Source organism: Ochotona curzoniae, unplaced genomic scaffold (genome assembly GCF_017591425.1).
Source record: "Ochotona curzoniae isolate NIBS_2020 unplaced genomic scaffold, NIBS_Ocur_1.0 contig_3190, whole genome shotgun sequence".
Taxonomy (NCBI): domain Eukaryota; kingdom Metazoa; phylum Chordata; class Mammalia; order Lagomorpha; family Ochotonidae; genus Ochotona; species Ochotona curzoniae.
In genome coordinates, this window is record NW_024465751.1 from 2,020,955 (window position 1) to 2,046,163 (window position 25,209).

The following is a 25,209-nucleotide window of genomic DNA, read 5'->3' on the forward strand; positions in this document are numbered from 1 at the left end:
TGAATAGCAAGAGGTCACGTGACTCTTCTTCCATCTATGAGGCCCACAAATGGAATCTATGGGTAGGGACAGCGGCCAGTGGCCAGAAAAAGCTAGCCCCACCTTTGGCCCCATCTTCCATGTCACTCAGGGTGAGGGATGTGAAAAATCATGGTTAGCTGCCTACTGCTACATGTCAAGGACATATCCTGTGCCCCGTAGTTGTGGCACACCATTCCCATCACAGAGGAATAGGAGTAAGCTTCAAATTAAACAGGGAAGCCATGCTGCTCCATGCAGCTTAGTGGGGGCAGAGTCAGAAAGAGACCCAGAGGCCTCTAGCCTCCTTCTTCCTCCTCTGTGCTGGCAGACAGGCAGCTGCCTCTGCAGTCTGGAACAAAAAAAGCAAAACAAACCAAAGGGCAATGCACAGTTCTGACCCAGATCCAGTTTGGCAACAAGGAAATTTCTCAATTTCCTCAGCAAAAATGTTCTCCAAAGTATAAACTTTCAAGAGGCAGAAAAACAACAACAACAAAAAAAGCAGGAGTAGATACTTTAAAAGAAACATAATTACATTTTTTTATAGTTACAAAAAGAAAGGCCAAATTATGGTTTTTAAGGAACTTTTGGTGGAGGTCACTTGCTTATTTGGGTTCTTATTTTTAGAAAACAGTCCCAATGCTTTGTTACTTTAAAAATGGACAGGGTCCGTGGCCAGTGACCAGAAGAACCAGAGCTGTGTCTGACTACAGCCTCCCTGGCAGTTGATGCTAAGTCAAGGTGGAGGTGCAGGCAAACCCTGTAGGGCAGAATCTCCTGGGGTTACTGCTGTCCCTAGCCACCTGCCCTAAGCCATGACCTCAGAAAAAGACACCCCCACTCCTTCCTTCATCCCCATCCCACTGTCAGCCACCTCTGCTTGCCTTCTGCTTGACAGCCATTGCCTTGGGCTGGCAGGAAGCTTCCTAGCTAGAAGGCAAAATGATCACATTGAGGTCCTCCACGTTTCCAGCATTTGTCCCATGCCAAGCAATGTTATGGGCTTCACTGGGGTCACATCATCCCAATCCCCCAGTTACCTGGATCCTCTTAGGATGCATGCTACATGATCATAGAAACAGGCCTAGAATGCTAAGGAGCATGCCCAGGCCTCCACAGTGTGTGCATGGTTGAGCTCGGCTTGCACCCAGACAGGCCTGCTCCAGTGTGAATCAAGAAACAAAGGAAAGATCCAGGTTTGCTGAGGCAGAGCATGGCTGTGGTCCACGGCTCACAACCCATGGTACGGGCATTGTTCAGACAGGACAGAGCAGGGCCCAGAAGCACAGCCACAACATTCTGGGAAAGAAGCTGCTGATCGCCGCCATTCCAGAGGCTAGTGCAGCGCCCTGCTGTCCCTCTGGCAGGTGCCGCATGAGATCCCTGACACAACCAGACTCCATCCTATCTCCCTGGCTTATTTTCCCTCAGTGAGTGTGAGATAACAAAGTGCATCTGTGCCTTGCTCTGGGAGTGTCTTAAAGGCATGAAAGGCAAGGTGGGAAAGCACATAGAAAACTCTGAGATGCTGTGCTTATCTCTGCTCAAGCAAAGGATGGTGATGGAACAGCAACAAAGCATCCTTGGCTATTCCTAATGCACTATGCCCAGGAATAGACACTGGAGCAGTACACACTTCCCACATCCCCAGGTCACATGCACGCACACTTCCCAGAGGATGCAGTCTCCTCAGTCATGTGAGTGCACACTCCCCAGATTGTGTGCTTCGCACACCCCCAGACTGAGTGTGCCCACTGCTGGCATGGTTCACACCCCTATGTCACGTACATGTACAGTGCTGAAGTGGGACGCCTGAAATCTGTGGAACAGACAAAGCCCTTTGAGGTCTGAGCTGGCTGTCGAGCAAAATTGGATCATGGCCACAGAGAAGAGATTCAGAGAAGCTCCTGGGTCAGGAGGCCCAGAAGGGGAAGTTGTGGGGAGCCCCAGCGGCAGGGACCCTATGGTGATGGCCTCACTACAGGCAGTGGTGGGGGTTTGCCTAGGGGTGCAGTTGGGCCCCAGCTGGGTTTTGCTCAGAACCCTTCCAACAACAGCTTTGTGTCCTCCACAATTTCATTTCTCACCTGCAGCTCGAGCCTCCCAAGCTTGCAGATGGGACAGGATATATAACATGATGACAGGTGACAATGACATGGCGAGCTCTTTGTCAAAGAACACCTGGGACAGATCTACTGCAGGGTGGGAGTGAGAGAAGTCAGGTTGAGTGCATGGAGCACGGGACAGTCTGATTTCTTCTTAATTGCAGCCTGCTGGAAAGCAGCTCCAACATGACCAAGGGAAGCTACCAGTGAATGACACAATCATCCAGCTTGACCAACCTACCCTTCTTCAAATACACAGCCAGAGAATCTGAACTGCGGTTCCTCACTTGCACTTGGCACCTAAGGCTTGCAAAGCTGGCGGCCTTCACGTTCCCCAATGCGTCTTGTTCCTGGAAATGAAAATCGATCATGTTATTATCCTCTGGCATCCAATGCTTCTATTCAATGACTATCCATGGCCTCGAGGGAAGAGGTGTTGCCTGCTTTTCCACTGGAGCTGACAGCCAGGTAGGTAAGCAGTGAATTCCAACCTAGACCATTACCTACAACCTTGACTGTATCTAGAGAGCAGGGAAGGAGAAAAGAGTGACTGATCCTATTGAGAAATGTGAGCTAGAAAATTCTGGGGCAAAGTATTAACCTATGTATGAGCTGGAATTCACCAGGTAGACACAGATGAAGAGCATTTAATGCAGAAGGAACAGCAGGCACAGAGACCAGGAACCACATGGGGATTCATGTACCAAGTCTAGTGGTGTTTGGAGTCAGTTATGGTGTGGGGAGAGAGATGAGAAAGAGCAGGAGCCAGCTCCTGGCCCAGTCATGCAGCTGAGGATCTGGGGGAGAGTTTTAAACTGGGAGAGTGCAAGGTCAGAGTTGCCAAGACATTGCTGTTCTCTTGTATTTCTGTTCTCTCCGCCTTACTTCCAGCAACTGTGCTTTGCAGGTGCAGAAGGAGAAACCACACACCATCATTGTGTAGGCATTTTCCTTGTATTTTCCCTGAGCTTGGGATTCCTGTGGACATTTCTGAGAGCAGAGTCATGATAAAGGATGCTGAAAACTGTGACTCTTGTTGCTTTTCAGGGAGCTGGACTCGCTCGACAGATGAGGGCAGAAAGGGCTGGGTGAAGCATGGCAGACCTGAGACCTCCAGCCTACGATCCTGTAGCAGCAGCAGCCTTTGCTCCATCAGTGGCACTGTCCTACTGAGGCAGCGAGCTAGCAGATCTGGGGATGTTAAGTCCTCCCACCTGGACCAAGAGTCCCTTCACACTTCAAGTCTGGCCTAGGAGCAGTGAAGCTAGGACCATGGGTCTTATTGAGCAGTGTGGAACAATCTGGAAAGACCACTTAGCAAACTGTCACAACCCAGGATGCAGGCCTGCATGGAGAGCCCAAAGCCACAGAGAGGAGCCTTCTCAGCTGACACAAAATGTTCCAGGAACCTGATTCAGGAGCAAGGGCAGTGAATGAAATAACAGCCATTGTAATCATTATAGGAAATGCTCCTTGAGCATTTACTGCACAGCCTAAGCTGTTCTGGGATTCTTCTCTATGATGGTCTCATCTAGTCCTAACTATCCCCATGCCATGAGAGCCTCAAGAAAGCAGTGGATGCAAGTCCCTCATTCCTGTTTCTACCATGTTGCAACAGACCATGGCTTAAGAGCTCTAAAAGTCAAGGGACCCTATCTATGCCCCTTCTGAGATGTTATTTACAAATACACTCTCACATGCAAGTACAAGGGCAAAAGGGTATATGACACTCCAGTGACAAAACTGCCACAAACTTCTTATCCTCCATGAAGGGAGGGGGTATGGAGTAAGTCATGCACACCCACAGAATGGTTAGTGGTAAAGATACAGGGACAATTCAAGCAATGAGACACATAAGATAGACAAGAAAGCAGATTATGAAATATTAGCCCCCATAGGAACATGCTTAGCAGGAGCATTCTCCTTTCTGAAGGAGGTGAAAGAAAGCTGGGAAGGGAAGTGGAGACGTGTGTGTGCTAGGACCAGGAGCTAATGTGTCCCACAGAAAGTAACATTGTTTCACAGTGCTGACTCACAGATGCACATGGGCACTCATGTGAATACCGGAAGCTTTGCCTTGTCAAACTATAATTATTGCTATGTGGAAGGAAGTCCTGAGCCAGAGCTCTGAGGGGCAAATGGTGCTCAGAGCCCTCACTGTTGAGTAGCCCAGTACATGCTGCCTGCTGGGACAGGAAAGGTGGCTGGCATGAGACTCTTTTGTCTGGTGCCTTGGGAGACCATCATGAAACTAATTCTGGCCAATCACAGCTTCCATTTCTCAACATCCCACCACTCTGGAAAAAAAGTGCGTGGGATGGGACCACTATCCTGTCTCTCCTCCTGTCATCTAACTGTTCTAGGGTCACTGAGGGACAACAGGCAGAACTGTCACACCTCACCTGACCAGAAGTCACACAGGCGTAGCTGTCACTTGTCCAAGTGTGGAACTCACACGAAACCTCCGACCCTGCTGTGGACACTGCCACAAAGCTGCAGGCCTCATCCTCTGCACAGTCTGTAAGCACATGGGTGGGAGACAGTCACCCACCTGGCTGTCACGGCAGACCACCACACACCCACACAGGCACACATATAGACACATGCAAACACAAATGTAGCACATACACAAACGCACACATGGGAGACGCTTACTCAGCACATCCCAAGGAGCACATCTTCTGCCTCATGAGTCACTCACGGACTCCCACCCCCATCTCAGGAAGACAGAAGCGGCAGCATGGCGGACACACAAGTGCCACCTGGCTGGATCCCCAGTGGATCAGGGAGGGTCCTGTCCTGGGTTGCCCTGTTCCCTGTGTGACAGAACAACATCCTGCAAGACACCCTGAGGAGCCTGCCTTGTTCAAGGTGTCACCTGTCACGCATTAGCTGAAGTCATGAGGCTTAGCCTGGCTGGATAAACCATCTCCAGATGCTGACAGATGAACCTGTGATTCTGCATTCTCTTCCCTCTCTCCTCTCACTGGCTTGCCCCTCCACCTGCAGCTGCGTCACAGGGCGTGTGCACGACTGAGTGTGTGATAGTCCTTAGATACAAGCTCCACATTCCTGGTGTGGCTTCCATATCCACGCTGTTGACACCCTGGTTCTATCTCTCTGGTTGCTGTGAATTTCACCCGTTCTAAAACCATGTTTGTTCCAGCTCCTGCACCATTCCTTTCCACTGTGTTTGTAACACAAACAATAGCCAAAAGCATAACCAAAGCAGGCATCTGAAATAGATTCCCACACATCACACTGTGAGTAAATCACATGTGATTACCCAGGGGTGCCGAACACAGTGGTTAGGACTCGGTTTGAGCTTAAATTCTGTCACTTGCTAGTTCTGCGTCAATGAGACAAACTTTCAAAGTCATATTTTTCTCAACTGTAATTCAAGAAAACCATGCCTGCATTGTGGGTGGCTGAAGGATAATGCAACAAGCAGTGGCTGTTATTACTGCTTCCCTGACCGCGCTGTGCAGACAGACACACCTCTATCCCAACCTCAGAAAATAGCTCTATGATGAACTAATACCCTTCACATCCATTCCTTAAGATTGAACAGTTCTTCGTATGCAGCAGGTGCCTTATAAATCCTGCAATGAGATTTTTCTGGCTAACAAAACATGCATTTTGAAAGTCGCTGGGTTTACTGTGGGTTTTGATAAGGTTTTTTTTTTTATTATAGTTTTAATGCTTTGATTCAGTTTGCCTTGCCAGTATTAGCAGGAGAGACTTCTACACCATTGACTGTGTGCCCATCTTATCACCATCCCTTACCTGCCAAGCACTGCACCAATGAGAATTCAGAGCCAGCAACTTTGGAGCTGACTGCCACTGGGGCCTCAGCACTGGAGACCACCTTCCATGCCGGAGCTTTCTCAAATTTCAGCATAACTGAGAATTAAGCACAATTATCAATTTTGTGAATCTTTCTCTGAATGGTGAAGAGAAGTAGGAAAAAAAAAAGCAGAGTACTGAGTCTAGAAGTCACTTCCCTTTGTCAGCCAATTGGCCACGCAAATGTTCAACAAAGAGCAATTTCTTTCAAAGTGTCCTCAGCTTGCTGTCTTTTACCCAATACTGACAGACCTTAAAGGACAATTTAATATGCTAGAAACTTACAACTCCTCCTGCTTTTTCTATCTAAACTTTTACTTTCCTATTTTGTCATCTTTGAATTCTAATTAGAGTATACATAAAATAATATTTTATTATATTTTTTCTTGCCATGAAACAACTTGAATTATTTCTGATACATGCTATTTTATTTTTGCAAGATAGGTGCACATGGGCTCCTATAAATGTGGAGGTATGTCTTGTGGCTCAGGAGCTTTTAAAACAGTATTTGTTGAAGTGATGAAACAGCATCTGTTTCTCCAGCCACCATCAGCACATGTGAACTCCATTTGGTTATAATATCATAACCACATGCCCACTGAACTAGACAAATGAGGAGAAACCAGTTTAATTTCTCAAGGCTATCAGACTTGGAACTCAATTTTTACCAGGCAAAGAAAAGCACACAGAGCAACTCAAGAAATGAGACTCATCTTCTAAGCAGACTATCAAAAATCAAGGCTTCTACTTAAGTCCAAGGCACAAGAGTATCGGCTCTTTGCAGACATGCTTAAAAACTCTATAGAAGAAAAAAAAGATGGCCGACCTCGAGGAGCTGGTATAAGGTGGAGAACAAAGAGAGAAGGACAGATCCAGCAGAGGAACAAACCAGGAGACACAGAATTGCAGGGAGAGGAGTGGGAAAGACACTAGACTGCACTGAAGTAAGAAGATCAACTCAGCCTGCAGGGACAGTCAGAAAAAGAAAGAAAGGAAAGACAGCACACTGTGCAAGACTTGGTGAGTTGCGGTCCCACACAGGGGGAAGGTCGGCTGCGCAGTCTTGGTCGACCCAAGGAAGACAAGGGCAACGGCAAAAACAAGCTCCCGCACCAGCGGGAGCCACAGACTACTGGAGCCCCGGAAACGTTAAGGGTGGCTACAGGTTTGAACATAGGGGCCATCAACCCCCATAGAGGTTGAGGACAAGCAGGGGAGGGGGCCCCAGCAGAACGCCCGCAAACAGCTCAGCACCATTGAGAGAGTGTAGAGGGGGCTGGAGCCACTCTCGGGGACTGGGTCATAGAAACTCGGCTCTAAACTGTGGATTAGCTGCCGGGTTTCCAGCTGTGCTCAGCCTGAGCCCAGAAGGGAAGCACCGCACCTCAGAGTCAGCCAACCCAGACGGAGGTGAGGGTTAGAAGGGACACAGCTGCGCACCTTACAGCTGGGGAACACATCTGAGTGAGTTCAGCGGGAATCTTCACTAGGCCTTGACATCCCAAGCTTTTCTGACCCAGCTCCGTGCTGCGGATTTCAAGCTGCAGGCAACTGGAAACTCCAGTGGAGACCAGCTCTCCTAACCCAGCTTGGGGCTGCAAATTCCAAGCCTTAAGCTGGCAACAGAAGGCTTAGGTGGAACCCCCTGCCAGGCTCAGCTCTTAGCCCAGAGGCGGGGCACTGATTCACGGGCTAGCAGGACCACGACAGTGTGTTCCACAGTGCGACAGCACCTTTCAGAAAGCGCAACAGGGGCCCTCACTAGATCAGGGCACGCCAAGTTGTCCCAAACCAGCTCAGGGCTGCGAATTCCGAGCCACAGGCAGTTGGAAGCTCCGGTGGAACCCCCTGCTGTGCTCAGCCCCATCTCCAGAGGCGGGGCAGCACTGCTCCACACAGCTAGCTGAGCTGGGCAGGGTCACAGGCTGGCAGGCTTGGAGGGAGATGACAGTGCGCCTCACAGTGCCTGTGAGCAAGTGTAACAGGTAGAGCAGCCTCGCACTAGGGCCAGGCCCACAGAACCTTCCGACACAACTCAGGGTCAGAAAGAGCAGCAGGTGGCTGGAGACTGGGGCAGAATACCCTGCTGTGCTGTACTTAGCTTTAACTCCAGAGGCGGGGCACTGCTCAATAGAGTCTGCTGACCTGGGCAGAGGCACAGGCAAGCGGGCCACAGAAGCCTGTCTCCCAACAGGGGAGTACATTTGTGAGAGTATAGCAGGGTGTGGAACCGCACACTCTATATCCACCCAGAGCAAAGACAAGAAACCCAAGCCTACAAAGTCTCTCATCCGCACTCTATCCCTGTTGGCACACACAAGACAATACCTAACGGAGGAAACAGAAGGAGGCTGACCGGGAAGGGCAGGCATAGAGGAGGACTTGGTAAAAGAGGGACGAAAGATAGCTGAGGGAAGAGCAGCAGACCAGAAATGTTTAGAGAAGAGTGCTTAAAGCGTCCCTGAACACGGAGCAACCAAGAAGAATCATGCAACTTAGGAATCCAGAGAAAGTAAGCAGGAAACACAACAACCCGCCCGGAGCGTGGAAAAAAATAGCACAATGAGAAAAAGCATCAGAAAAAGCAACAACTCAGTTGAGAGAGCCAGCACCCCACCAAATGAGGGCCAAAAGCCATTACCAACATCGGAGATGCGAGATGAAGACAAGGAAGATGTACCAGACAAGGAATTTAAACAAATAATGCTAAAATTCGTCAGAGACCATGAGAAGAAGTGGGAAGACTTCAAGAACAAAATAGTCACAGAAATACAACAAGTCAAAACCAAAATGACTGACATGGAATTTAAAATGCAAAGTTGGACCAACAGAATAAATACAGCAGAAGAAAGGATCTCCGAAACTGAAGACACACGTAATGCAGATACCAAGCTTGTTAAACAGCTGGAGACAAGCCTCATCAAAGCTAATAAAATGATACAAGAAATGAAAGATCACCTCAGAAAATCGAATATTCGGATCATGGGTCTTCCCGAAGGAGTGGAAAGAGAGTCAGGAATGCAAGGGGTGCTCAACAAAATTATACAGGAAAACTTCCAAAACACTGGGAACATGAATCCAACCCACATATAAGACGGACAGAGAACTCCCAACAGACATGACCCAAAGAGATCTTCACCCAGACACATGGTACTCAAGCTCTACTCCAATGAAGTCAAAGAAAGAATCCTGAGACAAGTACGAAGCAGAGAAAAGATCACATACAGGGGAAAACCAATCAGAATCACTGCTGACCTCTCTGAAGAGACCCTACAAGCAAGGAGAGAATGGACAAAGATTTTCCAAATCCTGAAGCAAAACAACTGTCAACCAAGAATAATATACCCAGCAAAGATCTCATTTATATATGAGAATGAAATCAGATACTTCCATAGCAAGGAAAACCTAGAAGAATATGTCAACACAAAACAGTTCTACAAAATCTCCTTAGAAATGCACTAAATCCAGAAAAAAAGGAGGCAAACCATAAACAAAGATGGCAAACAGGAAGGTCTCCAAACTAAAGCCCACACAAGGAAGGGCAATTACACAGATAACAACGCACACAAAACACACTCGCATGGCAGGGCAAAGTCGCAACCTCTCAATTTTAACTCTTAACACAAATGGTCTAAATTCACCAATCAAAAGACAGAGATTAATGGAGTGGATCATCAAACAAGACCCAACTATATGTTGCCTACAAGAAACACATCTAACCAAAAAAGATGCAAAGAAACTGAAAGTGAAGGGATGGAAAAAGATGTTTCATGCCAATGGACGAGAAAAAAAAGCTGGGGTAGCTGTCCTAATTTCAGACGAGATAGATTTCAATCTAACTAACATCAAAAGAGACAGGGAAGGCCATTTTATACTGGTGAAAGGAATGATCCATCAAGAAGCAATCACCATCATTAATGTTTATGCACCAAATCTCAATGCGCCTAGTTACGTAAAGCAATTACTTACAGACTTAAGGGAAGACATAGATACCCACACAATTCTTGTAGGCGATCTCAACACACCTTTAACATCAATGGACCGTTCTACGAAACAAAAACTCAACAAAGAAACAACAGAGCTCACACAAACAATAGAACAACTGGACTTAGTAGACATATATAGAACTTTTTATCCTAAGGCCACAGACCATACATTCTTCTCAGCAGTGCATGGCACCTTCTCCAGAATCGACCACATGATAGGACACAAAGCGAATCTAAATAACTTCCAAAACATTAGAATCATACCATGTACCCTCTCAGACCATCATGGGATGAAACTGGAAATCAACAACTCAAAACTCCCTAGGAAATATGGACACTCTTGGAAGTTGAACAATATGCTATTAAACGAACAATGGGTCAGGGAAGAAATTAAAGATGAGATAAAAAATTTATGGAAACCAATGAAAACTCTGATACAACATTCCAAAACTTGTGGGACACCGCCAAAGCAGTGCTACGGGGTAAACTCATTGCAACTGAAGCCCATGTCAAGGCCCAAGAAAGACGCCAAATACAGGAACTAACCACACACCTCCAGGAGCTGGAAAAACAGCAACAAAAGAGCCACAGGCACAATAGAAAACAAGAAATCATCAAAACAAGGGAGGAAATAAACCAAATAGAAATAAAAAAAAAAACTATACATAAAATCAACAAATCAAAAAGTTGGTTTTTTGAGAAAATAAACAAAATAGACACTCCACTGGCCCGACTGACCAAAGAACAACAAGAGAAAGCGAGAATCAACAGCATTAAAGATGAAAAAGGCAACATAACAACAGACACTGCAACCATTAAGAAAATAATTAGAAATTACTACAAAGAACTGTACTCCAATAAATTAGAGGACCACCAAGAAATGGAAAAGTTCTTAGACCTCCACCACTTACCAAAACTCTGTCCAGAGGCAACAGAAGAATTAAATAAACCCATAACTGAGACAGAGATTGAAGCAGTCATCAAGGATCTCCCAACAAAGAAAAGCCCAGGCCCAGACGGCTTCACTACAGAATTCTACAAAACATTCCGAACAGAACTAACCCCAATCCTCTACAAACTCTTCAAAACAATAGAAAAGGAAGCAACCCTTCCAAACTCATTCTATGAAGCCAACATTACCTTAATCCCAAAACCAGATAGAGAATCATCAGAGAAGGAAAACTACAGACCTATCTCTCTGATGAACATTGATGCTAAAATTCTCAACAAAAATCCTAGCCAATAGAATTCAAAAAATCATCAGACAGATCATTCATCCAGATCAAGTAGGATTCATCCCTGGAAAGCAAGGAGAGTTCAACATTCGGAAATCCATAAATGTGATACATCACATCCAATAACTGCTAAAAAACAAGAACCACATGATAGTATCAATAGACGCAGAAAAAGCTTTTGACAGGATCCAACACCTCTTCATGCTAAAAACTCTAACCAAGGTAGGCATAGATGGAAAAATCCACAACATAATCAAAGCAATCTATGAAAAACCCAACGCCAGCATCATACTGAATGGAGAAAAGTTAGAACCCTTCCCGCTGAGATCTGGAACAAGACAAGGATGCCCACTATCTCCACTGCTATTCAACATAGTCCTAGAGGTATTTGCAGAGGCCATCAGACAAGAAAAAGAAAGCAAAGGCATACAAATGGGGAACGAAGAAGTCAAGCTTTCACTATATGCAGATGACATGATCCTGTACATAGAAAAGCCAGGAGACTCAATACAGAAACTGCTAGAACTTATACAAGAGTTTGGCAGAGTGGCAGGGTACAAAATTAATGAACAAAAATCAACAGCCATTGTGTACGCAAACAGCTACAAGATGGAAAAAGACTCAAAATAGTAGAGAAAAGTATAAAGTATCTGGGAATAAATCTAACTAAAAGTGTAGGAGACCTATTCAAAGAAAACTACAAACTACTCAAAAAAGAAATTGAACAAGACCTCAAAAGATGGAATAACATTCCATGCTCCTGGATAGGTAAAATCAACATCATTAAAATGTCTATACTACCAAAAGCAATATACACTTTCAATGCAATGCCAATCAAATTGGCCAAAACATTCTTCACGGAACTAGACACAATGATTCAAAAATTCATGTGGAAACACAAAAAACCACGAATAGCTCGAACCATCCTAAAGAACAAGAAGTTAGCAGGGGGAATCACAGTTCCAGACCTCTGCACATACTATAGAGCAGTGGTTATCAAAACAGCCTGGTACTGGCACAAAGATAGAGAGGAAGATCAATGGAATAGAATAGAAGACCAAAAGGGAAACCACACAGATATAGCCATTTAATCAACGACAGTCCAAGCAAATGGGAAGGCCTCTTCAGTAAATGTTGTTGGGACAACTGGCTGATAGCCTGCAGACACAAAAAGATAGACCCACATCTGTCACCATACACTAAGATCCAATAAAAAACCTAAACCTACATCCAGAAACCTTCAAACTCTTGGAAGAAAATGTTGGAAATACCCTGCAAGACCTAGGAGTAGGTCCTGACTTTCTAAGAAGGACGCCAAAAGCAATATTAGTTAAGAACAGAATAAACAAATGGGACCTCATCAAACTAAGAAGCTTCTGTACAGCAAGGGAAACAATCAACAAAGTAAAAAAGCAACCCACAGAATGGGAGATCTTCGCGCACTATGTAGGAGATAGTGGGCTAATCTCCAGAATATACAAAGAATTCCAAAACAACCAAAAAACCAAAACAAACAAGCCACTCAAGAAACGGGCATGGGAAATCGGCAAACTTTTCACAAAGGAACAAGCCTAAATGGCAAACAAACATATGAAAAAATGCTCCAGTTCCCCGGCAATAAGGGAAATCCAAATTAAGACATCGATGAGGTACCACCTAACACCAGTAAGATTGGCCCACATAAAAAAGAACACCAACAACACTTGTTGGCGAGGATGCGGGGAAAAGGGAACCCTACTCCACTGCTGGTGGAGCTGCAGGTTGGTACAGCCTTTATGGAAATCAGTCTGGAGAACACTCAAACAACTCAAAATCTGTATACCATATGACCCAGCAATAGCACTCCTAGGAATATATCCAAAACACCTGTTTCACGACAAACCAACATGCATCCCTATGCTCATAGCAGCACAATCAGTAATTGCAAAAACATGGAAGCAACCGAAATGCCCATCAGCACAAGATTGGATAAGAAAGCTTTGGTTCATCTACTCCCTGGAATACTACTCAGCTATTAAAAAAAAAACAAAATGCAGTTCTTTGTGGCTAAATGGGCCCAACTGGAAACTATAATGCTAAGGGAAATGAGCAAATCCCAAAAGGTTAGATACCACATGTTTGCCTTGATTTAACGTGTAATTTTTGTTTGGTTGTTTGTTATTTTTTGAACCTGTCATTGATACTGTCTCAACCCAGATGTTTTGAAGCATTGAACTTGCATTATTCTTAACATATTGTTTACTCAATACTATGTCAATTAATTCCATAACGTTGTATATTGATGCTGATGTTTTGTTGGGGCTTTTAACTGACCGGAACTTTACTCTGTTAGCTCTACCTTCAGACCAGAGAAGGTCTCCCCAAGAGGCCACTGAACTTATCTGGACAATAAAATGCTGGACTTTATGCTAGGTATATGCTTGCAACGAAGGAATCTTAACTGAACTTGAACGGTGGTTATGCAGCAAGGTGGAGGAATCCACTATGGGGGGAGGGGTGTGGGAGGGGTGGGGGGAATCCCCAGTGCCTATATAACTGTATCACATAATACAATGTTAATAACAGTAAAAAAAAAAACTCTATAGAAGCATCTATACAACCTACACTCACTACTTTATAAACAATGTTTGTGTCTATATCAGTCAAGGACATCCAGAGTGACTTCTCTGCTTTCCTAAAAATCAATGCCTGGGCCCGGCACGGTGGCACAAGTGGTTAAGTCCTCGCCTTGCACGCCCGGGATCCCATATGGGCGCCAGTTCTAATCCCGGCAGCCCCGCTTCCCTTCCAGCTCCCTGCCTGTGGCCCGGGAAAGCAGTCGAGGACGGCCCAAAGCTTTGGGACCCTGCACCCGTGTGGGAGACCCGGAAGAGGCTCCTGGCTTCGGACCGGCATAGTATCGGCCATTGCGGCTCACTTGGGGAGTGAATCATCGGACAGAAGATCTTCCTCTCTGTATCTCCTCTCTGTATATCCGCATTTCCAATAAAAGATAATAAAAATAAATCTTTGAAAAAAAAATCAATGCCTGTGCTAGTCCAGTCCCAGCTCCTGCAGGCATTTAGGGAGTGAATCGGGGAATGAAAGATCTGCATCTCTCTCTCAAACAATTTTCATTTTGAGGTAGGTTATTCCTTTCAGAATTGACTAGTAGAGGGTAATTTTAATGCAATAGAAGCGCCTCAAGACTTTAGAAAAAATAATTCTAAATGTTATTAAGTGGTCATTTCACATTGAAACTAGAAGTCACTACATGCTTGTGCTCAGCCAGCCCTTCTCTCACTTCCTTGTGATCTTATTTTTATGCTCCTTGGTACCTCTTGTGTAGATAATTCATCCTCTAGAAATACTGTACCATCTTCATCAAAGAGTACTTAGGTTTTGGCTGATATACAGCAGTTCTGGAAGACTAAATACAATTTCAAAGATGCTCCAGTCTCTAATTAAATTTTCCAAAAATGTCGTTGGTTTTGCATTGCAACCAGAAATCAATGGGGCTCTAGTTCTCACTGAAGCAGGTCCAGGGAGCAAGCTGAGATGCCAGTGAGAGTTGATATTGTTTGTGAATCTATAAATGCCTTTGGGTCAATTTTCCACATATCACACATCCATACTTTGCTGATATTTACAAATGCCTCGGGGAGAGAATGCAGCACACACCAGATCATGATTCTCTCCAGACCAGCATGGCTGTGTGCACCTGCCTCCTTCCAGAGTTTGTCCTGGAGTAGAGGATGTTTCATGAAATGTTCTGACCCTAGTGGAGCTCTGACTGGCTAGGATAATGACAAAGATGGCAGTCTTTCTTTATTGGCTGTATGGACGGACAGGTTGGTGGACAGACAAATGGACAGACATGTGAATGACTACTGATGGCTTTACAAGGCCAGCAAACCAGGAGAGAACATTATAAAGATACGATGACAGCAGCAACCAGTTGTTCTTGCATAGGCACTTGACTTTGTCAGAAATCCTTAACCTGGACTAACAAAGAACAGATTAAGGAGACTCTATCTCCAGGTAAAGGTTAAGAGGACCTTGAAACACTTCCCCGCTAAGGTCAGACTCACTCTAAGTTAAACAAAGAACAAGTAGAAGATGCACATTTGCTACAGGAAAGGCAGAGAAGGTCAAGGAGGATTTAGGATGGTGTGGCAGGCAGTGGGGACAGAGCACCAGGGCTGCAGGCAGCCTGGGTCCATGTCCTCTCACTCGCATTCTCACCAGCACCAACCTCTTGGGCACATCTCAGTCTTTACTAGTCCCGGATTCCTGGATATGGAGATTAAGCCAGACAACATGACAAACTGGTGCCCAGGAACAGTGCACTGGATATCAGACCACTTTGCCAACTGTGAGGACACTCTTCCTAGGTTGTGAGGGCTCAAAGAACTGATCTTACGTGCTAGGACTATATCCTTGCTTGAACAGTTTTTGGAGAGCTTGGAAGATCCCAGGATAAATAGAGGGATAAACTCATTCTGTGGACAAGTGCTTCCTGCAGTGGCATAGAAAAAGAAAAGTGTGGCTCCAGCCCCCAGTGGAATGCAGGTTCTACTGAGCCCAGAGTCCCGACAGGACACTGGAATATTACTAGTTGACTTGATGCCAAGAGCATCGCAGAAGCACTGCAGGATCTTCAGGGGCATTGCATAAGCAGAATGGCCTCTGAAAACAACTGCGTTGGAAGTGTCACTAAATACAAGTTGGCCTGAGCAGAAAGAGGAGTTAGCAGGGTAAGGCAGCATCCCACAGGGCTGACAACAGAGGCGTGGATTAAGAGGATAGCCACAGGTAAGGAAGGGCTGATGCCTGTCAAGTAGGCACCTGTTGTGGGGAGACAGACAGCTGACTAGAAGTCCTTGGCTTTTGCTGAAAAGCCCCAAGAGTGGGGCTGCAATTCCACCCTCAAGAAGTTCCCTGGGAGTCCAGTGAAAGGGTTCTAAGAAGAGGGGTGTTCACGCCATTGAAGACCCAGATGATTAGCATGGAACTCTCCCTGCATCTCCACAGGAAAGCCTGAGCTCTGAGCTTTGTGTGAGAAGCCAGATGTTGAGGCTCATTGGGAAGTTCTTCAGAAGCTGGTACACAGGGACACTGTGCCCCTTCTCAGGACCTCTGCTGCCATTGAGAAGACTCTGCTCTGAATGCTGAGATGAACATGCTCTACAAACTGTGAATTCAATCCTCAGAGCCACGTCCCCAACAGAGGTGCCAAGGGGACTAAGGAATATATAGATGGTAACCCAGGGATGGCTGGTGATCAGCAGGGTCCTGTGGCAGGTGGCTGCCCTTCCAGGGAAGCCTGTCCCTCATCAGTGAAAGATCCCACAACTGACTTCTCAAAGTACCTTGCATCTGACCTCTCAAAGCACCTAGAGCTCATCAGCTGTTACTCCTGCCCAAGAAGAGGGATAATGAGAAAAATCAACACAGGACATCTGCAGGATTTGCAATTTACCCATGAGACACAGATTTGCTAGCATCTTTGCAAGGGATGGGTTGGGGTGTGTTTGTGACTGCTCTGAGGCTTAGAAAGAATATTCTCTCTCACGTTTTTCCCTAGTATTTTCCCATTAGCTGAACCAACTTCCCAAGAGGCTATGTGTGTTTGTGTTGTGTATGTGCACATGTGTGCATGAATGCCTGTGTGCCTGTATGTACTTAATGGTGAAGCAGTGGCAAGTGCCTACATATAGCTAAGCCACACATGCCCTGAAGACAGATGAGGGTGGGAGCAAGTGAGCTTGCAGGTGCTTCCAGCCGTCTCCCTGCTTAACAGCTGAGAACACAAGGTAGCTCTCGCTCTTGAATGTTCTTGGTCTTGAGCATTTGTTACCTCTTCCAGGCATGTCACTGTTAACACCTAGTTCTCCTGCAAGGCAGGCACCAATAACCCCATTTGACAGATGAGGACACTTGAATAATTGCCAGGATTACAAAGGTACAGAACGAAACGAAACAACATCTGACCCTTCAGACCACACTCCCTCCCTTTGCTCTGTAAAGTCCCATCACATGGACAGGATGCTTGAAAGGTCAATGGGTGCTAGCCCACCTGTCACTTCATTGGAGACCCACAGCTGGCCCAGGGCCATTACTATGATGTGAACATGGTTCGTCCTCTCTGAAACATGTGTTGTGGTTTTATTCCCAATGAGACAGTGCTGAGAGGTGCTGAGGCCCTAAGTGGTGAGCAGGTCAGCGAGACGAATTAAGGCTGCTTTCAAGAGACTGGAACAGTTACCCCAAGTGTGGGTTGTTGGCTTGTGTGTTTCTTCTCTACTCCACTGGTTCATGACACACGGAAGTTCTCATTAGAAGCCAAGAAATTGCCAAAACCACACTTTTGCCTGTCCCAGCCTCTAGAACTGTAGGCCACAAGAAAGCTCTCTTCTGCAGAGATCATCTGGTCTCTGATATCATGTGATAGCAAAACTATGGTGGTGGTGCTCAAAGAGTATCTGTTGACACCACACGATGGTGTGAGCCTTCCAAACACCTCAGACACAGACAGGAAGTATCTGCAGAGACTGAGGATCAGAGAGCTTGAGCAATTTGCCCTGGACCACCGAAGAGGTCATAGAACAGGAACAGACACTCAACATCCTACAGGCAGAGAAATAGGGGTCAGATTTACGGAAGCAAGCTGCCTGTGGGAGAGGAAGCCTCCGCAAATGACCTTCTAGAAAAGCTCATCTCTCGTGCAAACTGAAACATTCAGGTGTGAGGTTTCACAATGTCTGAAGATGACTTTGTAAATGATTCAGACAAAAAATACTAACAATTATTTTTGATTGAATCTATGAGTGTTTGCTAATCTTACTCTTTCCTTTTTCATGGATAAAAATTTCTCAAAATCTGAAGACAAACATATCTCAGGCGAAGTCTCAGCTTTTCCCCAGAGCCCCTCGGCCCCTTCCAGCAGCAGTTCTATTTGGCAGCACATACTTAGACACTGGGACTCCTCAAGAGGGTCGTTTGTTTCTGACCACAGCAGCCTTCGTCCTTGGCTGTCCACGCAGAAAGCCTTCCCACTGCTGCCATCGCTCTGGCTGGCCCGATATTGGCCATCCTGGTCACACTGCAAGCCGGCCTCATTCTGTTGGCAGTCAGTGGCACCTGCAATGAGAGATGGACACAGAGGGCAATGACAGGCCTCTGGGTTCTCCTCACCTCCGGCTGCTGATCAGACGGCCACGTCACACATCATGGCCAATTTTCTGACTTCAAACTCTAGCTTACCTTCCCTGAACAAAGGACCACACACACAGGCTGCCTGTGTAGATCAGGAAGGACCCGCGATTCACTTCCATCCCAAGAACTCTGAACATACCAATCCCTCTGGCAGTCCCTGTCCTGACACAGGTATTGCTCACGGAGTCCCTCTCCTGGTACACAACTTCCCAGAATTCCCTTGGTGAGCACTTAGTTGCCCATCAGTCCTCATTTCCATGTGTTATGGTCAGACTGCATGGGTGAAGCCCTGAGACCAATGTCATGGGGCTGAGGAAGAGGTCAGGTCACAAGGGGAGGAGCCTCATAACCAGGATGATGCTACATCTGCCAGTGTCTCGGCCTTGGCCTGCTTCTGGAGCCTGTGTTTCTAGAAGCCAGCCCCACAGTCTCTTTGCTACAGCAAAGTCAGTCCAAAGGGCCTATGACAATTTCATGCCTTATCACGAAGTCAGCTCCAACATAGTCTGCTGGCTTCCAGGTCTCACCTTCATAGGAGTATAATTACTGTGTTCACTGATCTGCCTGGTACTCATTAATGTAGCCCAGAGCTAGCTGTGCTCATGATTATGACCTAGTGCCTTGCTCAACATCTGACACATACATTAAAAGCTCCCTCTATGCTGAACCTATAGCTAGATAGTTTCAACACCCACATCTCACATCAGAGTGCCATGGATCGGCAGTGGATCCAACTTCCTGCTAGTACAGACCCTGGAAGAGAGCAGTGATGGCTGGACTCATAGATTCCTGCCACTTAAGTAGGAGATGGAGATTGAGTTCCTAGTATGCTCGCTTGGTATCATTTAAACCTCAACAGAATGCCCTGCCCTGTGCTGTTCTTCAGTGTGATTCCACAGAAAAGCACAAACCAAATGATTCGCTAGGCAGGTGATGGAGTTCACAAGCCATGGAGAAGTCCTTAGAAGTAGACAGATGGCACAGACTCCAGTGTTGATCCTAGAGACTTTCACTATCGTCAGCACTACTGCTTAAGGACAATGCCTAGCCAAGTGGTAGTGATACAACACAGAAATGTAGTCACGTGTCCTCGCAAGGCAGGGTCGAGAATGAATGTTCCTTGTTTATGCTAAGTATTTTGGTTGTGCTCAGCTGTGCACTGGGTGTCTATGGAGCCTAGGGGATTCATGTTTGGGAAGCAACTTGGTTTAGATGGGGTCAAAAAGGGTTTGCCTCACACTGACAATTTTAGAGTAACATGAGAAGGTTTCCAATGAAGCAAGTTATGGGTCCTTGCTTGGAAAAACCCAACAACACCTCCATAACTATCAAGTAAGTAGGTCAAGTGAAATCACATGATATATGGGAAGGCCTTACAAAGTACAGAGTCAGAGAGCGGAGATGAGCTGCACACAGGCAGTGAGTGTGGATGGAAAATATCTTCCACCTCTCTGTCTGATAAGATTGATGTACAAAAAGCAGAAGTTTCAGAATCAGACATAACCAAGAACAAGAGACAGCTATGTCACCAAGTAGCTGAGTACATTTGGTTTCTCCAGGCCTATCCCTCCAATGTGCAACAGTTGGGAATGCTAGGCCAGTCACAGGGGAAATGGCTGGCCCTGGGCCTGGCCTACATCGGGACTCAATGATAGTGGCCCTTTGATTATTCCGCCCTGTGCCCCATGCCTCTCGGTGATGAAAAATTCATGTCTCCCATCCTATTTCCAGTCACTTGGCAATATCCGTAGAGCCATGGTTGGTTGCCACCGTCTAGGGAAGGAAACATTACTAGAATCAACTGAGTACATTTAATGATACAGCTAAGCATCCTACATCATCCAGCACAGTCCCCTGTGCGAGAGAAACACCAGGCCCCACATGCCATGTCTCATTGCGAGGTGTTTATTTCCAAGTAGGACCCTGCAACACTTACAGTGAGTCTGGCTGAAGGCCCCAGGCGAAGTGGTTGTTCTGCCCGTAGGACAAGGGATACAGGCCAAGCTGCCTGCCTGTTCCTGGTAGAATCCAATAGGGCAGGGAATACACTGTTCATCCTGGGCATAGCTTCCTTCGGGACACTTAACTGGAACCAAGAAGTGGAGAAATGACATCAGTAAACAGCAAAGACACTCTTTATAAACACAATCATTTGAAAGACTCCACAAAGAACCAGTTTGGTCCTAGGCTCCCAACTCCAGGCAGTGAGAGGGGCAGGTGAGGTTCTTGCTGCCCAGCAGGTGGCCTGCTTGTAGGAGAAAAGGGGAGACGGGCACAAATTTTGGTTATGAAGACCTGAAGCAGGAGACATGTGTGTGCTAATGAGGAAACCCCTCACTCCAAGCACCAATTCAAATGATTCAGGAGTCAAATGTCCAGGCAGGGGGATCTGCAAGTGCTACAAGAAATGAGGTTGGGTCCTCCCAGGAAAAGAACAAAAACAGCCAAACAAGCTAGCTACTGAGCCAGAGCTTCATTTTCAATGGAAGAACAGCAAGAGGGGACACTGAAGAATAACTTGAAGGGTCAGAGTCTGTCTCCAGAGTGCCATGGGCTGAGGGTACTGCGCAGTGCAGTCAGGGTCAGATAGTTTGCACTGCACCTGTGTAACTCTGGACTTTCCTAAGGCTCATTTTCTTCCGCTGTGAAATGCAGATGACTGTCCTACCTCATGGGAGGTTAATGATTGTGTGCCTAAAGCGCATGTCAGGACACCAGTCTCTGGTGTGTCCTCAATGAGTAGTCACGCTTTTAATTTTTTTTTTTTTTTTTTTTTTTACTTAACTGAAAGTCACATGGGGTGGGGGAGAGACACAGAAATTCCTTCCATCTTCTGGATCACTCCTTAAAAGTTGTAATGATTGGGCTGAGCACTATGGCTTAGCTGCTGGGGTCCTTGCCTTGGATGCATTGGGGTCCCGTATGGAGGCCGGTTCTGATCCTGGTGGCCCTGCTTCCCATCCAACCCACTGCTTGTGGCCTGAGAGAGTGGTTGAGGATGGTCGAGGGCTTTGGGATGCTGCACCTATGTGGAAGACCCAGAGGAGGCTCCTGGCTTTGGATTGGCTCAGCACCGGCCATGGTGGTCACATGGAGAGTGAATCATCGGACTAAAAATTTTACTCTCTATCTCTTCTCCTCTGTGTATATCTGACTTTGTAATAAATATAACTATTTAAAAGCAAAAAGTTGTAATGATCAAGGATAGGCCAGGATGAAGCTAAGAACCAGGAACTTATTTCCACATGGGTGCAGGGGCCCAAGCAGTTGGGTCATCTTCTGCTGTTTTCCCCAAGCACTTAGCTGGGAGCTAGATAAGAAGTATAGCAGCTGGGACATGAACTTGCAACCATATGGGATTCTGGCATCATAACTAGCAGCATCAAAATGCCAACTGCAATAGGTAATCAATTTACACTGGGAGGAAGCCCTTCCCTACAGCCAGCCCCAACACCTGCCCATTCAAACAGGTGTCCTCTCTCTCTCCCTGTGGGGCAACTCCAACAGCTCAGTGCACTCCCACTGGTCCTGACAGGTTGTCACCAAGAGCATCACTTAGACCTAGGACCAAGCCAAGGTGAGTGCGGCACGTAAGAAACAAAATTCGAGGCTCTTACTGTTAGGGCTGGTGGCTTCCTGACTGACTCAGAAAAGCCCCCTCTCATACCATGCTCCTATATGACTAATGCACTGTACCCTGGAGCCTCCATGATCCTGCTGATCCACCAGTTCTTAGTACTTTCTGATCTTGTACTTCCAATACTACCAATGCCCCACTTTCGTCTAACATAGCATGGGCATAGGGGCCATAACACCAACCAGAGAGTAAGGTCCTACAAGAGACCTAAGTTAGGGGAGTTCTCCTGCTTGGACTTGACCTTGCTCGACCTGGTGGCTCAGAGAAGAAGGTGGCAACAGGAGGCTCCTCTTGTTTCTGCCCTGATTTGGTGCTGTATTCTTGAGAGTTTGCCAAATCACTTTCAGTAGAGCTGACCTTCACCTGGTAAAAGGTGGGAGTGGAAACTCTGCCCACTGTTATGCCTGGAACTTTGCATTATCATCTTGACATTCCCTCCATAGGTGGATGTGAGCCCCTTTCCACACATGAGCATGCTGAGCTCCAGGGTCCCCTGCGTGACTTCCTAGCACGTTTTCTGCAAGAGGCAGTAGCAAGTGAAATTATATCTAACCCCAGGCATGGTGTTGGATGTTTCCATGTGTTATCTAACAAGTCCCAATCTAAGCTACAGAAAACTGAAACCCAAGGTCCAAGTAGAGCAGCTGTGTTGTGATGGAAGTGGCATCCAAATCCCATTCATTCATTTCCAAAGCAAAGCCTCTGTTCCAGCTCTGCAGACAATCACTTCTCTTGGAGTGGGGGCTGGAGACAGAGCCAGCATCGGTGGGGCAGCCAGTTAGTCTCTGGTCTGCACACGCACATACATGGCATGTCTGAGTAAATCAGAAACTCGGGCTACGTCTTGGAAACTGAGCTCTGTGTTTTCCGATCTGGCCCTGCCCTCAGCACCCTCCCTCAGCTCAGGGAGTTTCATTACTCCTATGACTCAGGTTGTTGATACTCATTTCTAGCCCTTCGGTCCCTTAACTGTGGCTGGCTTTTCAGGGCAGTGACTTCCAAAATCATTGCTAAAGGAAAACAAAAGCCTGCCAGCCCAAATGCTCTTACATCTCCAACCCAAGGCCTGGGCAAAGCAGAGAGCCACAGACCAGGAATGAACGTGGGATGCCAGGCCCACCCCAGCTCTTAGTCTCTGATGTCAGAGTCTTTTCTGCCTCCCACAATCCTTGGTGAGCCAGACTGAGACAGCAGCTGGACCACGGCCACCATCCCTCAGCAAGGAGCTCCACTCCAAACCCTGCCCCCTTATAACTTGGTGTCAGCCCTCAATTGAGGCCCTCTGTCCTCTGGCTTCAAATTCTTCCTTCACAGAGACTGACAGCTGAGACTGGTGGAGTTTGAGAGGTTTGTGCAACCTTAAATGTAGGCAAACCCTTGTGCCAGCCCTGTGCCATGGTCCCAACACTGCTGGCCCCATTGCTGCTACTGGAAGAAGACATCTGTTGAGAAAACACCCTGAGATCCCTCAGTCATTAGTAAGCTCACTGAAGAACACACCCGATCTGGCTGCTCCTCAGCTTACAAGGTCTTCATTGTTATGCCATGTACCTCTCTGGGATCCATGGCTTCTGCTGCCCTGGTCCCTGCCTCCTGCCATGTTCCCAACCCACCTCACTCCTAAGCTCCACTGGCTACATGCACTATCTGCCTGAAGCCAGCTTCAGCCAGAACTCCCTGCTCCTGAGCTTTTCATTTCTGGAGTGTTCATCACCTCACCATCTCTGGCACAGGAACACACACGCACACACACACACACACACATGCACACCCACCCTCCACTTATTGCCTGTTCTCTTCTGAGCCCCAAGCTGTCCTCATCTTCCAGCCTTTCTGCAGCATTCTCTGCCCTCCCAATCCCTTCCCTGCTGCTCTGACTGGGATCTCCATGGACAGCTGTCCTTGTCTAGCCCCTTCCCTCTTTCTGAGCACAGGACATGGCATCTGGTACCTCAGCCTATGACTCTACTGTAAGAAGTCATAGCAAATGAATCAAGGTCAGTGCCATTCAGGACAAAAAATGGAAACTCAGACAAGTTCTCTGAGCTCCTATTTAATAAGCCAGTCTTCCATGGGGCCTGCCAGCAGGGGATTCCAGAGGACTCCCTGGGGCTGGCCTTGCACTATGCAGATGAACAGAAGTGACCTTGACAAAGCCTCCACTCCACAGCAGCATCCGGATCCACATGTCACAGGGGTGGGAGCTTCCTCTGACTCGTGGGTCATGGCTCTCCCAGGGCCATCTGCTTGAGCCCCTACAGTGACCACAGATGCCCTGCCTCATCTCCTCACACAATGCTTCTCCTTGTGCCTTCACAGCTGTGTGCACAGTGTTTTAGAAGAGCCAGTAAGAACAGGCACAAGAATGCGAGTATGAGTTCTCCAGGGACCCCTTGGTGAGGAGTAAGGTGCGGGGTGCACAGGACAGAAAAATGGACTTGAGGCTGACGGGGCCAAGTTTAAGCCTTAGCAAAGCTGTGTGAATGTACTGGGGATGCTGTGATTGGCTATATGCCCAGAGACATTGTGCATAGGCTATCACAGGCTCTCCAGCCAAAGTCCTGGGAAACAGATACTATTACCCCTGTTTCTCAGATTTGGCCCACTGAGGATAAATTCACTCCCCAAGGATCCAGCCATGACAAAGTGCTTGAGCCTGGACACCACCTAGATACACACCACTTTCACCGTTAGCTTCTGCTTCCTCCTCATCCCTAACACAGGGTCAATAATGCTCAACTCCATGGGCACATGCTAGCTAGCAAAGCCCAACATGTATGAGAAACTGCACAAAGCAAGAACAGCACCTTCGATGTTGGCAAAAACTGCTTGGGTGGCTTCCTTTGTGGGCCTTCCCAGCCATTTGGAGCAAACAGAGTACAGCTGAACCATGTGGTTCACAAATGTGAGTTAGGAAAAGACCACGGCACTAAACCAGCAGAACCACACATGGAGCAATGCCTATCAAGCTACAGCTCCTGAGCCAAATCCAGCTCCCCTGCAGTTTGGGTAAGTCATGAATGACCAAAGCTCCTCCTCATTTCTCCCTGCAATGGCTGAATGGAGTCACTGAGACAGAGGTCATACAATCTCCACAGCCAAAACACTGACCAGCTGGCTGTTCCCTTCTACAAAAAAGGCATCCACCCTGTTCTAAAGCAAGGGCATAGCATCCTAGGGAA

At 46.9% G+C, this 25,209-nt stretch overlaps 1 protein-coding gene across 1 annotated transcript in view; it reads right to left on the bottom strand.

The window, feature by feature from the left end:
- Window positions 1-25,209, bottom strand: part of TG (thyroglobulin) — a 202,992-nt gene that overhangs the window by 142,066 nt on the left and 35,717 nt on the right. Inside the window, exons 21-25 of the mRNA XM_040979252.1 lie at window positions 20,327-20,476; window positions 18,145-18,315; window positions 5,913-6,029; window positions 4,529-4,644; window positions 2,368-2,476 (exon numbers count right to left, since the gene is read on the bottom strand). Coding sequence (XP_040835186.1) covers window positions 2,368-2,476; window positions 4,529-4,644; window positions 5,913-6,029; window positions 18,145-18,315; window positions 20,327-20,476 — 663 coding nt within the window. The remainder of the gene's footprint in view (window positions 1-2,367; window positions 2,477-4,528; window positions 4,645-5,912; window positions 6,030-18,144; window positions 18,316-20,326; window positions 20,477-25,209) is intronic.